The following is a 15,548-nucleotide window of genomic DNA, read 5'->3' on the forward strand; positions in this document are numbered from 1 at the left end:
ACATTACTGGGCTGATGCGCCAAGCCAGGCAGGCTGGGGTCTGGGCCCCCGCTTGGGGTCTGTGCTCGGTCCTGCATCTATGGTTTTCACATGTGTTGTGTTTTCCTGTGCTTGTTTAGACTCGGCTCGGGCTGGAAGTGCGTGGCTCCTAAGCGGCCGCTGGGGCTGCGGGTGGGGGAGGGGCTGCCAAGGACCCTCCGGCAGAGGGGGTGGTGCTCTGGAGGCTGCTGCAAGGCGTGAGGAGAAAAATGGGGGCCAGGAAACAGTGACTTGGCGTGGGGGGGCCCTCCCTAGCAGCCCCTGAGGCGACCCTCCAATTTCTCACTTGCACAGGCCTGTGGACACCGCCCACCCACTGGCCTCTTGGCGGGCCCAGGATCTTGGGGTCCCCTGAAACTGCTTGTTTTGTGTTCTGGGCCTTCCCTGGAAGAGGGGGACGGGGCATGGCCAGGGCAAGTGTCTTCTGCCTGATGGCTGAGCCAGCTTTTCGCTTGAACACCTAGGGAGCGTGCACCGCCCTCAGCAACCCTCACCTGCCCCCAGCCCTGTCCACATCAAAGCCAGTAAGGGCTCCGGGTTCCTTCACTCCCAACTCCACCTGGCTCCAAGGCTGGCCCACTTCACCCTGAAACCTCTCTGCACAGCTGCCCACGGGGCTCCGCCCTGGCCCAGGGGCTGCTGCCCATTCTTTACAGTCGGCTTCCCCAGAGGAATTGCGGCCAATATTAATCTGAGTGTGTGATTCTCAGAAAATTCTGTGTGGCACCGCCCAGCAGGGGGAGCACGGGGTGGAGGTGCTGTGGGTCTGTGGACCAGGTGAGCATGGGGCCCAGGCTGTGGCTCCAGGCTGAGGAGGGCATGATGAGGTGGTGCTTATCAACCACTGAGTCCCAACACACGTGGGGACACATGCGAGTCCCCATGGCCCCTCTTGCCTGTCCAGGCTGCTGGGGGACTGCCCCTTCTCCCTGTATGCAAACCCACACGTCCCACAGTCAGCATGGGTACAGCGGTCACAGCAAGGATGTGTGAGAACAAGGCCCAGCCCAGGGAATGATGAGAGCAAAGCAGTGACTTGACAGCAGCTGGGTGTGTGCAGAAAAGCCACTGGGTGTGAGAAGGGGCAGGTCATGGGCAGGGGGTCAGGAAACCTGCAGAAGGGAGAGCGGGTGTCTGAGCAGGGAATGGGGTGAGGAGCCTGGAGGAGGGGGGTCTGTGGGGGAGGGGCAGCATGTGCCAGGGTGCCCTGTGTAAGCTCACTGGCTGGCGAGGAGTCGGGGTGGGGAGCAGGATTAGGGGGCTCCCGGGGGCCTGAGCAAAGGAGAGTGGTGAGCTGATGGCCATTCTGGGTCGGGGGAGGGGTGGGGGGACCCAGCACGTGGGGGCCAGAGAGGGGAGTCTGGGGTCCTGTCTAAGTCACAGGGGGACGGTGCCGCTGGGAGTCCTCAGGACAGACAGGGCCAGGGTGGCACTGAGGGTTCCTGGGACACTGGGACCCTGAGATGTCCTCAGGGATGGGTGGCTGCGCAGTATGGGGAGGGGGCCGGGCTGGAGTGGCCTAGGCTGTCAGTCACAGTGGGGCACGGGAAGGGCAGGGAGATGAGAAGGGGGAGGGGAGTGGGCGGGGCGGGACGAAGAGCAGGTCAGGGGGGCGCATGGGGAAAGCCTGGGCTACCCCAACTCCCTGAAGCCCCCAACACCCGGTAAGAATTGTGCTCTAATCCCTGGGGTCATGCGCCTTCCCGGCCCCGGGCCTCTGCCCAGATGCCCTTCCCCTTTGGTCGGCCTGGCAGCCCCAAATCCCCACGGTGGACTCTGCCCTCACTCACACACACACACACACACACGCGCGCGTGTCATCCTGTCGGGCAAGGGCGCCTGGGGCCCTCCACCCCCGGGAGCTGGCTCAGCCCTCACTCACACACACGCGCACATCATCCTCACTGGAGGGGCAGTCCTGTCGGGCAGGGGCGCCCGGGGCCCTCCACTCGCCGTGAGCTGGCTCAGCCCTCACTCACACATGCGCGCACGCCCTCCTCACTGGAGGGGCAGTCCTGTTGGGCAGGGGCGCCCAGGGCCCTCCACCCGCCGTGAGCTGGCTCAGCCCTCACTCACACATGCGTGCATGCCCTCCTCACTGGAGGGGCACCCCTGTCAGGCAGGGGTGCCCGCCGCCCGGCCGGCTTACCCTGGCCGGCAGCACCGATGCCCAGGTGTGTCAAGTTGGCTGCCAGGTTGCCGGTGCTGCTGGAGCTGCTCAGCGCGGGGAAGGTGGGCTCCTCGGGGTCCAGCGGGGTCGGGAGGGGGGAGGGGAAGTGGATGTTGGTCAGGTCAGGCAGGGAGCCCCCCGTGTTGTGGGTGGCGGGGATCAGGGCTGTAGTGTTTTCCTGGTCGGCGGATGGAAAGATGCTGGGGGGGAAAGGCCAGACAGAGGGGGAGGTGAGCTCTTAGGATGGCAGCTGGCCTATTCTCCCCCAGAAGCTGTGGTGGGGGCAGGAGAAAGCTGGTTGCAAAAAAAAAAAAATCAGCAGGTGCAAAATGACACCCCACAGTGAGGCGCTGCTCTGCTGGAGAAACAGCTACCAGCACCTCCAGTGGAAACTGAGAAGTGGCTGGTGGCTCGGGGCTGGGGGGAGGGGCTTCCCACTGACCAGGAACGGGGTGTGTCTGAGGTGCAAGGGGGCTGGGGAAGGGGCTCCATCATCTCAGGCAGGCAGGGGTAGGAGTGTCCCCCAGCGTGGGGCTTGCTGGGTGGCCGCCAGCGGCACAGAGCCCTTATCAGGAGGTGTGGCCTCATGAGCAGACGGGAAGACCAAGCAGCCCTTGGTGGCCTTGGGCACACAGGGTGGGCCCTGCTGAGACTTACTTGATTCCAGGAACCTCGCAGGACTTGGGCCTGGGCCCCGTCTGAAAGAGAAGACAGCAGAGCCTGAGCCAGCCTCCTCACATGCACTGCAACCCCTCACAGTATGGCTGACCTCCCTACAAGGGCTAAGAAGTACTCCACAAGAATTGAGTTTACTGGGACTTCCCTAGTGGTCAGGTGGCTAACAATCCAGTGGCAATGCAGGGGACACAGGTTCGATCCCTGGTCTGGAAACTAAGATCCCACATGCCATGGGGCAACTAAGCCCATGAGCCCCGGAGCCTGTGCCTCGCAACAAGATAAGCTATTGCAGTGAGAAGCCTGTATGCAGGGACAAAGACCAAGCACAGCCAAAATTCAACAGATTAATTTTAAAAAAGAAGAAAGTTTAGTCTCGGATAAAGAATATGTAGCCCCAAAGAACAGAAGGAGGGGCTGCCCCAGACACACCCGGGGCAAAACCAAGAACTGTGTGGAGATGGCTTTCCTACAGCCCCTCCCGGCTTCACTCCACCTGGTAAGGTGCGCATGGACCGGGGGTGGTGTGGTCCCGTCAGAGCAGGCATTGGGGAAGTAGAGGAATCCTGTCCACTCTTCACATCCGAATCCCCTGGGGCTGTACCATGGCTGTTGGTAGCCAGCGCGGGGGCAGGACCACTGAAAACCCACTCAGGTGCCTGGAGGCTAACACCCTATGTCACTCCTGAATCAAAGCAGGCAGGGCTCTGGTGGCAGAGGCTCCACTGCTCAGAGTCCCTCTGTCCGTGGCAAGGAAGGACATCACATGGAGAAGCCTCAGGAGGCTCAAACCGGATGCCACAAAGAACACGGAAGATGCTGACCACGCCCCCTGCTGACCTGCTTCACATGGCGTGGGGGCCTGAGCTGTGATTCCCAAGGGGACCCTGCTGCCGGTGTGCTCCCTGGCCCACGCTGCCCGGGGACGGACACGGTGGCTGCCCTGTAGACCAGCCCCGGGGAGAGGGTCCCAGAGAAGCTCTGCTTCCTCTTCCTCTTCTGTGAAGGGGGACACTATCGCCATCCAAGAACCACAGGCTCCAGGCAGGGTCCCTAGACTCTCGTCCAAGGACAAAGAAGGGACTCTCTTCCCCTGGCAGCGGACATGACTGGGCAGAACCTCGCATGCCAGCAGAGGGCTCGGCTGAGTCATGTCCCCTATTCGTCTCTGCCTCTCAGGCCCTCAGGCACACACTCCCCGTATTCTTTAAGGATTATCAGACAAGAACGTGGACACACCGGCAGAGGGCTAGGCCTGCCTTCCATGCGCACAGCCAGTGAGCTGGGGGGTGGGGACGAGGGAAGGCCCAACTGGCAGTGATTGGGGCACCGAAGGGGTGGCATGTGACCACCAGGCGTTTAGCCCCTGCAGGGAATGCCAGAGGAACGGGTTTCTACTTGGCCATAGGCTCCTTAATTCCGTGAGTAAACACTCGCTTCATTACCAGATTATTTTTTGCAAAGCACTTTGACAATGACTTTTTCTAAAGAGTCTTTTCAAACGCATTCCACGGATGTTATGGGATCCTAATGGATTTCTAAACAGTACGAAGAATTCACCCATCATCCCCCATCCCACCCCCAACGAATCCACAGGAATTCCTTTCCTGACATCCTCACAGATGTATCCTTTAGTTTCGAGTGGCAGTTAAAAGGAGTCTCCCCCAGATGCTGGGCTCTGCCACCCTCCTCTCACTCCCATGATGCTGGGGCTCCTTCCCTCCCCAGTCGTGACTCTTGCTATCTTCGCTGGCTTTGCAGCAGCAGCACACTTGGGCAGGTGCAGGGACCCCGTTCCCCTTACTGACGCACCTCTCTGCAACTGGACATTTCAGTTACTTTTTCCTTTGGGTTGTTAAGAGTTTCAAAGGTTTTTACCGAGTAGGAAAATCACATGTGTTCCTCAGGCAAAACTGGAACATGCGGACCGGGTCAAGAGCGCTGGCCACAGCCGCACGTGCGTCTCCCCAGGGCCTGGCCCAGCACACCCAGGGATCTGTGGGCGTCTCTGTGCATCTTCTGCCTCTCTAAGCAGCTTCATCCTCCTCTTTCTGCGTACCAGTTATCTCACAAGTCTCTCACGCCTTTAGATCCCAACTCACGCACACACAGCTTTCTACCCGAGGGCCTGAGGACAGTTTCCTTATAACTCCCCCACTGGCAAACATTCAGGCTGTTTGCAGTTGATTCAGAGGCTCTGAACACACGCCTTCCTGAGCGCAGTGCTGCCTGCTTCATCATCCCCCTGAAGGGATGAGCGGTTTGAGTTGCTGCCCCCTTTCACTGCAGCTTGACCAGCAATAGGTGTCAATTCTTTTTTTTTTTTTACATTCAAAATCGCCTTAGTGTTAAACGCATTTTTGTTCTATTCAAATTCTTTGAAATCTATTCACGGCACAAATTCTATCTTATCACCAGATCTTTTTGTAGGCGGAAACTGGGAAATTTGTTTCGGGACCTAGAAATAATACAGAAATCTCAACCCAACTGGGAATTCCAAGCAGACTCTGTACTGCAACAAAAACTCCAATTATTGTGCAAATAAACGGAAGTTTATGTTTAAAGAAGACGACAAATGACCATAGTTATCCAACACCATGGGTTAGGAGAATGACCACAGGCTAAGAATTAGGTAGTATAGGTTCTAAACCCTAAGTATCTTCACAAGCTTGTGCACATCACCTAACCTCCCTGTCTTCCATTTCGTTTTTAATTGAGATATAACTGGCATATAATGTTATATTAGTTTTAGGTGTACAATGTAATGATTCGATATTTGTATATACTGTGCTGATAACCATAATAAGTCTAGTTAGTAGTTAACATTCACCAGTACATGTAAAAACATGGAATGCTTCATGAATCTGTCTGTCATCCCTGAACAGGAGTCATGTTAATCTTCTCTGCATTGTTCCAATTTAATACATGCTATCAAAGTGAACATGGATTTTAATTCTTTACATGGTTTTTCCCAGTGTTAACAGGCCTTCCATTAGCATTCAAGGCCTAACTGGTTAAAGCTAAATGAGGTTTGGGGAATTCCCCGGCAGTCCAGTGCTTAGGACTTTGCGCTCTCACTGCCAAGGGCCTGGGTTCAATCCTTGGTTGTGGAACTAAGATCCTGCATGCTGGGACACACAAAAAAATAAATTAAAAAAAAAAAAAAAAAGAATGAGGTTCACATTTCAGGAAAGGGGATGTTCCCCCAACATACTATTTCACCATCTTCACTTGGGTTGTGCTTCTAAAAAGAAATTTTTAAAAGATCAAGAAGGGAAACCATTTTTAAAAGCGCTTAGGCTCTTACCTTCTTGGTGTCCCATCCTTGCTTGGAAAGATTCTTGTCCGTCTCTGACGCGGTCTCCTCCATACCCGGGACCGTTAACAGCAAGACTGGGGTGGGGTGGGGTTGGAGGAGAAGCAGAAAAGGGATCTTTGCAGCTTCGCAGTGGTACCAGGTGGTCCCCGACACACAGAGCCACAACCGTGACATGACTGTAACTGCCCCAACAGTAACTACTGGGGATTGTACTAAAGAACAAAAGAGCTTCATTTTTTAAAAGAAAAGTTAAAAAAAAATCAGAGGACCTGTGATTTTAAAAGAAATGAAACTGAAAGCGCTGGAGCTCAGGGCGTGTGTGGTCTACTCAGGCTTCAGAGGCCTCGGGCCGCAGAGGACCGCCAAGCGTCTCTCCCAGGAGTGGCTGTCTTGCCTCATGTGCCCCACCTGCAGCCCTGTGGCCACCGGTCACCTGGGCTGTTAGCACCCAGAGACTGGGCCCCTCTTGGGGTCTTGGCACCAAGCCACAGAGCTCAGCAGAGGCTGAGGTCCATTCACCATGGCAGCTACGGTCCCATGAAAGACCTGCAGTGCTAACCAGTCCCAGGGGGGGAAGGAGGGGAGGAAGGGGCTAGAAGGCATCACTCAAGGCCCTGGAACTAGCTGTACCTGAAGCCCCTTTCCTTAAACCTTTCAGGCAAGGTGAGAGTAAACACTTTATGAGATCCAATTTCTTTATGCCTGTTGAAGGTTGCTTTTCACCTGGAATAGCGGAATTAGGAACCTAGCCAGACGGGTTAATTCCTCCTTCTCAAAACCTAGACGAGGGCATGGGAAGACAACCAGGCTAATCCTAGACTCTGTTACTGCCTGGGCCCCTCCTAGACGAACAGGAGAGGTGTTATGTTTCCCGCCCCTGACCCCAAGGCCAACAGGACTAGGAGTTGCCAGGGGTCACAAAGAGTCCCTGGGAGGGCAAAGTCCACTTGTCCACGCCAAAAGCCCAAGCTTCTGCGGGGACCTCCCTCAGGGTAGACCGTGCTCTCTAAGTTCCCTCCAGCATCAGGACCAGGAGGGCCGCGACAGGTGCACTCTCATCCCCCCAGGAGTCTGGAATCCTCGCTTTATTATGGAGACATTCCCTTCCGCGATCTCGCTGCTGGTGCCCAATGAGCTGGAAAGCTCACATAAGCAGGGTGCCTGCCAGCCGAGGGGTGAAGCTCTGGTGCCCATCCTCCTCCTATCAGCACAATCTCCCCAGTGTGTTCACATACTCGCACAGTGAAATGCTACCAAAAGAGTGGGAAGCATTTGGACATCGGCGTACATGATTCATTCTCTGGTTTCAGGGTCCTGGAGCAGGTCAGGCCCACGTGGGTTTTGAGGGCTGGCCTCACAGCATCACACTGCCCTCTCTGGGTGTCGCTGCCCCAGTTTTTAAGATGCTGTGTACCTCCCTGGAAGGTCCCAAGGACACTGCCTCCACGCCTGGCTCCAAGGAGGGACCAGGGCCTGGGTACAGATCTGCCCCAGCTACAAAGGTGTGTGCACGACCCAGCTGTAAAGGAGGCTCTGGACAAGAGTTAGGCAACAACTGGCCTCTCTTCCACTCACTGTTTCAGGATGGACCTTAGGGACCAAGCGGGTTCTGAGCATCAGAGCCAGGAAACGATCCAGTGTGAAGCCAGGGATTGAATGGTAGCTGAAGATGAACAACTAGCCCCAACTGTTGGTCATGAGCTGATAAAAGCCCCTTCTGCTTCGGCTTGCGGCTCCCAACATTTGAAAGAATCTGCAAGGACCCCTAGACTGTGAGGTCTTACCCTGAGTCCATCAACAGAAGCCAGTGTGAGTTCACAGGGACTGTTTTCTCTGCCCAGAAAACCCCTACGCATCCCTCAAAATCCAGCTGAAGCAGTGCCATCTCTGAAAGTTTCTCTGAACTCCTCATGTTCAGGCATTGGCTGAGTCTTCCTTCTTAGGTCTGTGACCATGAGGGCACAGTGGCCACCTACTGGACCTGCCTGACCCTAGGAAAAGTGCCCGTGGGCTCTGCCGATACCTCTTTTCTGGTGCGCGTCCTGGGACCCCCCGGTAAAGGGCTCTGGCTGGGTGGGTGTCATCGTGCTCTGGTGCAGGGCGGAGTCAGAATTGGTCCTGGGGAGAGGAGAGAGACAGTGAGCCTCAGCCCCAGAGGGGACAAAGGGGTAATCTTGGCTCCACTCCATCTGGGACCCACACGACAGAAGAGGGTGACAGCTGTGGGACATTTTTGTGAGCTGAGACCTGAGCAAAACCCTGAAGAACAACAAAGCCCCTGCCCGTCCCTGCCCCTCGGATGGGCGTCTCAGCTTTAGGCAAAGGGTGGTGCCTTCCTGCCGAAACCCTGAAGAGAGCGGGCCTGCCAGTCCCACAGCAGCCATCACGGAGTCCCCTACCAGTGACAAATAAGCCAAGGAAGGTCTTGCTCCAACCAACCCAATGCTGCCCAGCACCCAGGAGGGGCTCCAGTCTCTGCCCCAATGACATAGTATTCCCTGAGCTGCAGAGGCCTGGAGGGAGGCTGCCTAAGAAACCAGAGGCAGCCTTGGGAAGCTGGGCAGACACACAGAGGGCAGGACCAGCTGCACAGCCAACGTGGGGGTGAGAGTAAGAGCCATGTGCGCCCAACAGGAATGTCCAGATGCTGAGAGTGAGGCGGAGGAAACCTGGTTCAGGGGCAAGAGCAGATGACAAAGGGCGGGGCTGTCTCTGACCCTGGGGCTGGGTGAGCAGTGAGGCGCTGGGGGATCCTGACCCCCCTGCACCAGCTGTGTGTCCCTGAGCAAGTGTTCTGACCTCTGTGCCTAAAGACGGGGAGAGTAACAGCCCCGACTCTATGGAGCTCTGAGTGTCTTACATCAGTTGACGCCTTACTGACTGGAGACACTATCAACGCCACAGGCATTCGTCTGTAGAAATCCCCTGGTCAGTAATGTGTTAACGTATGTGACGGTTGAAATAGGACCTAGGCAATGACTACGTGCTTGGTGGGCATTTAACTGTGTTACTCAATTACATATATTTTGTGGGTTTTTTTTAACAGCTTGCTTACTTTTGATCTTTGTTTCCTGAAATCACCTACGTGTATTTTTCTGTGTGTAAGTACTAAAATAAAGTTTGCCTTTTTAACCATTTTTAAGAATACACGCCTGTGTCATTAAAGTATATTCATGTGTGTGCACATGGCTATGTGCTAAGCAGCTTCAGTCCTGTCTGACTCCATGCGACCCCATGGACTGTATCCGGCCAGGCTCCCCCGTCCGTGGGGATTCTCCAAGCAATAGCAGAGTGTGATGCCATGCCCTCCTCCGGGGGATCTTCCTGACCCAGGGATCAAACCTGCGTCTCCTACGTCCCCTGCACTGGCAGGCAGGTTATCACTAGAGCCGCCTGGGAAGCACCAGGTACATTAACACTCGTGTCCAACTATCAACTGTGTTATTGTAAACATTTGTATTAGCTACATTGTCGTTGCTGTATCTCCCTAGATGATGACATTATGGGTTTTTTTAATCTTCTGCATGTATTTATGTATTTCCCTAATTTTCTAGTAATATATAATACTTTCCAATCACATTTTCTATGGCTTTTTGGGAATGTGGGAAACAATCATAATGGCACATTAAATGAAATAAAGAAAGTGACGACACTGGATATTCCATACAATCCCAACTTTGGTTAAGAAGAAAAGAAAAAGAAAGTCATAAATCAGAGAAAGGAAAAAAAAAAAATCCCTGGAAGACCCCAAAACTGTGACCTCATTGTTACAGGGATAGAGCTGATTTCTAGCAACTTCTGGATGCTTCTAAGTTTTGCCATTTTTAAGGGACTACATCTTGGTTTTCCAAGTACAACCATGATGGAAGTATTGCTTTGCTTCCAATGAGAGGACTGGGGGTTGGTTCTGGGTCACTGACCTTCTCCAGCTGGTGTCCGCAGGTGGCGAGAGGTACACGGTGCCATATGGGCAGCTGTCCACGTGCATGTGAGTTAAGGGGATGGTGCTGCTGGCTCAAGCCCTCCCTGAGCCCCGGGAACCCTGAATGGGCCAGCCCAAGGAGCCAGGCTGCTGGGAGGCTGCGAACAGCTGGGGCCTCGGGGCGGGGGGCCTTTCCTGCCTGGCTGCGAGCAGCCCCCAGGGTGCAGCCCCGTCCACCTAGCACTCAGCACTCACCCCCTGCAAGCGCACGTGCGGGCTGCGCCCCTTCCAAGAGAGGCCTCAGCCGTGAAACAGGGGCCCGTGGGGGCGGGGGGGCTGCAGGGAGTCTAGTTCAGCTGACCCCGGCCTTGACTCTTAATTCTGGGCTGACGGGGTGGCTCCCGGGGCCCCGAGCGCTAGGTCTGGGGCCCATCTGCTCAGGCTCCCCCAGCCCGTGGAAACAAGAGGCAGGAAAGAACAGCCTTCTCTGTGCTCGAGAGCTGGGCTTCCCAGGAGCAGCCACTCGGACGCTGGGGGCGGGGGAGGCTGGCTGGCGAAGCACCAAGGGGCAGCCAAGTCGGTGGGGGGTTGGATGGGGGGATTCTTGACAGTCTTCTCTTCTTGGCCAAGGTGCAAAGGCAAATTTTGTGTCTTCCGATAGCCTCCCTCTGATCTGTCTGGGTCTGGCTCAGGCTCAGATCCCCCTCAACCCCCCTGCCTCGGCTGGGCTGCCCTCCGTGTGGCCCCCGGAGGGTTCACCACCATGGCCCTGATGTGTGGATGCCTGGCTCACAGCTTTCCTGGGCCCCCCTGCCCAGGCAGGCATCTGAGTGCACCCTCCCAACTCATCTCAGGCTGTGTGCTCCAGGGGTCTCTTCCGTATCACTGTTTCCTGTCCCCTAATCCCCCGCCTGGCTAAAGTTTCCTCAGCTTGCACTGCCTCCTCCAGGAAGTCTTCTGGGGTTGCCATGTGATTGTACGCCCTTCCTGGTGCTGCCCAGTAGCCCTGGAAGACTGGAGCAGCTCTGATTCTATCATGGTGTGGGTAGCAGGCCGCTCTGTCAGCTGAAAGCGGTCCCCGCCTCAACCCCCACCCCCCACCCCCGCTGCCCACATCCTCTGGGAAAAGGATATCTGCCTTCCGTGTTTGTCCACTGACAGGGGTCGGCGATGCGGGGAGCCCAGCCGGCCACGCTCCCGGTACACTCTGTCCACTAGCCCATGGTGCCGGGTAGTTCGGCTGGTGTCCAGGCCTGAGGACTGGAAGGGTGTCTGGGGGTGGGGAGGGGACCGATGCGGGGAGGGAGGAGAGGAAGAGATGGAACAAGAAAAGAGAGGAACCCACACCACGGTTATCTGCTGTGATCCGAGATTTGACCCCCCAGAATCTGACCTCAAGGTCCCCCCAACAGCCCCCACCGCCCAGCTCTGGAGACACCCTCGGCTATTCCAGATGGGCCTCCTTTCCTCTGGGGCCCCTGCCCCCAGCCTCCGAGCACTGTTGGGGGGGGGGCAGCGGCGAGCCGGGGGTCCCAGGCTCCGGGGCGGCAGGCGTGCAGTGCGGCCGGCATGCACGGGCCAGGCAGAGCGGCGCAAGCTCGGGGCCCGGTGCCGGCTGGGGTGCCAGGGTGCAGAGGGCCCCCCTCCAGCCTCGCCAGGTGCAGACGGGCCTCCGCCCTCTCTCTCCGGGCCTGGCCGACCTCCTCTCCCCACCTACGTCATCCCTGGAGGGGCCTGCCAAGAGACAGCCCCAGGGCTTCCAGCCCAGGACGTCAGGGGCCCACCTGGCCAAGTTCTGGCTCCCCGGAGGCTCCTCGGCGAGCCTGGGGCTGGTCTTGATTGAGGCTCGACCCCCGCGCACCCTCCCCCACGGCCTTGTCCCAGCTCCACCGGGAGCCAAGTGCAGGCGCTACTTTCCGGAGCCCTGGCCCACAGCTTGGCCGGACGGGGCTCCCTTCCAGAACCTGGGGCTGGCATGAGGCCCCCGGTCAGGCCCTGCTCCCGCCCCGGAGGTCCCCAGGAGCCTGCTCTCTGCCTGCCTTGGCGCCACGGGGCCCCCACACCATCTGATGGGGGCAAGACTGGCAGCCGTAGCCTAGCTCTGGATGCAGCTACCGGCCCCTACCCAGCCATCGGGCCCTTGGGCCCTTCTCTCTTCTCTGCGCAGCCAGGCAAAAAGCAATTTCCTTGGGAAGACTGCTCCTGGCGGCCTCATTGCTCTGCCCCACCTGTCCAAACACCTCAGCTAGCACTCGGGGCTGACTGCTCTCCCTGGCGCCCGGGGACCTGTCTTTCTTGGACCCTGCCAGCTTGGGTCTTTATGTGTTTCTGCTTCCAAAAGGCTGCAGGCCCGGGAGACGGCAGCGACCTCACCATCCAGGCATGGGTATCAGAGGGCACAGGCCGTTCATCTCCTCCCAGAGATGTCTGGAAGCCCAGAGGGGAAACTGAGGCAGCTGAAGCAGAGCCAGAGGCAGAGAGCAGCTCAGACCAGCCACAGCCCCACTCGCCAGGCCAAGTCTAGGACCTGAGCACACGTGTGTGCGTGTGTCACAGGAACGAACCCATGCAGCGTCGGCGCGCATGCTCGGATCCCCAGGGCAGGGGTCTCTGGACGCGCCCACACGCACTTCCCCAGACCAGGGGGTGCAGGGCGGATCTGCTTCCACTGGCAGAGGGGACACCTCCCACGGGGCCACAAGGGCGGCCGCACAGGAGTACCTAGCGCCCGCGCACGTGCCAGGGATGCCGAGACCTCAGCCCAGGGGCTCATTTACCAGAGAGACAGGAGCCGCTGCCAGAGCCTCCCCCAGAAATCCGCTGGGCTGAAAATGCAAAGAACCGAGACTTTGAGACACTCCTGCCTCGCCTGGTCCCCCAGCAGGAAACCCCTCTCGGGGGCCCTATGGTAGCCCCAGACTGGGCCAAGCTTGGGGTGCCCAGAGAGACACAAACCTTGAGGAAGGAAGGGATGGGGAAAACAGAGGAAGGGGCGAGCAGGGAGGAGGGGAGAAAACCCACCAAGGAGGGGCCCTGGCCAAGATGAGCAAGACCGCCTGGTGCATGTGCTCTGACGTGGAGGCCGTCGGAGGAGGCCCTGGGGACTCAGAGCTGAGCCAGCCGGACCCTGAGCCAGCCCGTGGGATCCGGGGCCCCGTCACATCCCCACAGTGGTGTGGGAGGAGCACAGCTGGGGAACGAACGGGACTGAGCTCCCTGCGGGGCCGACCCAGCTCCGCCTGGCCTGTCAGCACACACCCGGACGTGGCTGTTTCTGGGGCTCTGTCCCAGCCATGGGACAGGTGTGTGGCTGCTCAGTGGACTTGTCGCTGCAAAGCCCAGACACCATGCTGGGGGGGCGGGGGCAGGCAGCTCTCGGCCTGGCTCCTGGGCCCACCATGCCCCCACTTCCACTGCAGATCAGGGTCGAGGGACGGGGCCCGGGGGAAGAGGCGGGCGGTGGGCCTTATCTCTTATTTACGATAAGGATGTGTGCGGCAGCTACGCGGCCTGCGGGAGCCGCGCTGTGTGCGTCTCTGCCAAGAAACGTTTGCAGACAAGTGGGGTCAGGCCGCGGGGCGTCCTTCTGAGAACTGCTGGGCGTGCGGATTAGTGAAGCGGGACGGAGCCAAGCCCCAGAGGCCCTGAGCGGTTCCCGCTGCTGCACAGCCGGCCAACAGGTGTAGCGGCTGCCGAAATGCTCACCACCAGACCTTGGCCTTACTGCGGGTCTGCTGACAGGGGACGGGCGGGGGGATCCAGGCGAGGCCTGGCCAGGCCATCCTAGGGGAAGGAGTGGGCGGCGGGGGCGGGGGGAATGTGTGGCAGGGGGACAGGGGGCAGCAATTGCCTGGGAATCCCCGACGTTCACAGGCTGGTATACAGGCACTCTCGTGCAGTGGACAGGGTGGGGCCCGGCCTGGAGCACACCCCAGGGGGGAGGTGGCGTGGGGGAGGGAGGGGGGCTCACCTGGAAGGGCAGATCCACGGTGCTGCTCCCAATCTGGTTCACATTAGGCAGGGACCCCCCGTAGTACTGGCCACGGCTTGGGCCCAGCTGCAGGTACTGGGACTTCTGGAGCTGGAGCTGCAACAGAGAAGCTGACAGCTATAGTGGGGGAAGGGGAACACACCTCCGGAGCACACCCTGCAGAGCGCCATTCCCAAAGGGCCCCACGCGAGACACCAGGCGCAGAGGATGTGGGACTCCCGTGACTCAGATTCTCAAAGGAGCCATGAACCAGCAGAATCAGAGACCCAAGATGCCCCAGGTGGCCCACCCCAGGCAGGGAAACTAGCCTCCCCATCCGGGAGGGTGCTGCCTCCGTGAACTTGAGGGAGCCTCACCGGCTGCTTCGAACAACTGGTGAATAAGCAAGAGTATCAAGTGGACCTGGAGCCTGGAAGCCTGAGCAGGAGGCCCCTCACCCACCCGGGGGAGCCATTTCTTATCACGCCAAAGGCTGTGTTCCTGGGGCGCGGGCCAGAGGCTGCGAATTTACGCCCGGACACGGGAGAAATTGTCTTTCCACTGGTCTGAATCAGAGGGGCCGGCTCTGAAGTGCAGCGCTGGCTTTTCAAAGTACAGCATGAGCTGGCCTGCCAGATCCTGCCTGAGTTCTAAGGAGACTGGCCCAAGCCCCCAGGCCCCCTCTGCCTGTCCCGCCAGTCTCACCCACTGGAGAGCCTTCATCCGGGCTGGCCACGTCCCTGCACAGTCCTCTGCCATTCACTCACATGTGGATTTGTCCCCTGGGCCAGGACTCAGAATCAAGAGCCCGGGGCTCCCTGACCGGTCACAGCTGCCTCCGAGCAGGGCTGGGACCTGGCCTTCCCTCGCCAGAGCATCCATTCCACTTCGCCAGGAATAGCAGATGCTCCTGACCCGGCTGACACCACCGGTGGCCTTCGGGCAGGTCCCCGAGGCCCATCAATCTGCCCTGGGATGCAGTACCGTGACAGAGGGGCGGCCGCTGGGCACCAGGGGAGGGGTGGGCGTCCGCCCCGGCCGGCTGGGATGGTTGCTAGGGTCGACATTGTGTACACAACAAGAGCAGCTCACGTTCCCTCACAAACAGCTCCTGGCAGCGCGCCGCGCGCTGGCCGCCCACGCCGCCCCACTCTCCCACGCCAGCCCCAGCTTCCTGGGGGGCCTTGGACACCGGAGGTGGAAGTGAAGCTCAGGAACTGGCCGCTGGCCCGGCCGAGCACCTCACCCAGGTAAACAGCTGTTTCCTGTGAAGGGCGGCAGGGCCGGGAGGGAGCCTAACCCCGCTCCATTCCTCCACGGGTGGCTCTCAGGCATTTGCTGGACCCAGACCCTGACTCCAAAAGCTGGAGATGCTTGCCATGAACACCCTGGGTCCCTCCTCCCCAGGGCCCGGGGGCACGCAGGATGAAACAGGCCAGCCCCTGGTCAGGAG

The 15,548-nt window shown here is 58.6% G+C and overlaps 1 protein-coding gene and 1 non-coding gene across 25 annotated transcripts in view; both read right to left on the reverse strand.

Annotated features, from left to right (window-relative positions):
* The window catches only part of CRTC1 (CREB regulated transcription coactivator 1), an 80,579-nt gene that overhangs the window by 14,588 nt on the left and 50,443 nt on the right, over positions 1-15,548 (reverse strand). For 12 of the 24 annotated variants that reach the window (XM_086408306.1, XM_086408305.1, XM_086408294.1 and 9 more), the window contains exons 2-9: positions 14,096-14,212; positions 12,903-12,950; positions 11,260-11,397; positions 10,124-10,185; positions 8,227-8,321; positions 6,192-6,277; positions 2,867-2,907; positions 2,189-2,409 (exon numbers count right to left, since the gene is read on the reverse strand). In XM_086408306.1, coding sequence (XP_086264432.1) covers positions 2,189-2,409; positions 2,867-2,907; positions 6,192-6,277; positions 8,227-8,321; positions 10,124-10,185; positions 11,260-11,397; positions 12,903-12,950; positions 14,096-14,212 — 808 coding nt within the window. The remainder of the gene's footprint in view (positions 1-2,188; positions 2,410-2,866; positions 2,908-6,191; positions 6,278-8,226; positions 8,322-10,123; positions 10,186-11,259; positions 11,398-12,902; positions 12,951-14,095; positions 14,213-15,548) is intronic. The other 12 variants (XM_086408307.1, XM_086408304.1, XM_086408293.1 and 9 more) reach the window with 2 other exon arrangements.
* On the reverse strand, positions 5,725-5,828 carry LOC147368074 (U6 spliceosomal RNA). Its single transcript, XR_015168736.1, has one exon. It is a non-coding gene; the product is annotated as a U6 spliceosomal RNA (small nuclear RNA).

This window comes from Bos grunniens, chromosome 7 (assembly GCF_055505025.1).
Source record: "Bos grunniens cultivar Pamir isolate PY7600 chromosome 7, Bosgru_T2T1.0, whole genome shotgun sequence".
Classification (NCBI taxonomy): Eukaryota; Metazoa; Chordata; class Mammalia; order Artiodactyla; family Bovidae; genus Bos; species Bos grunniens.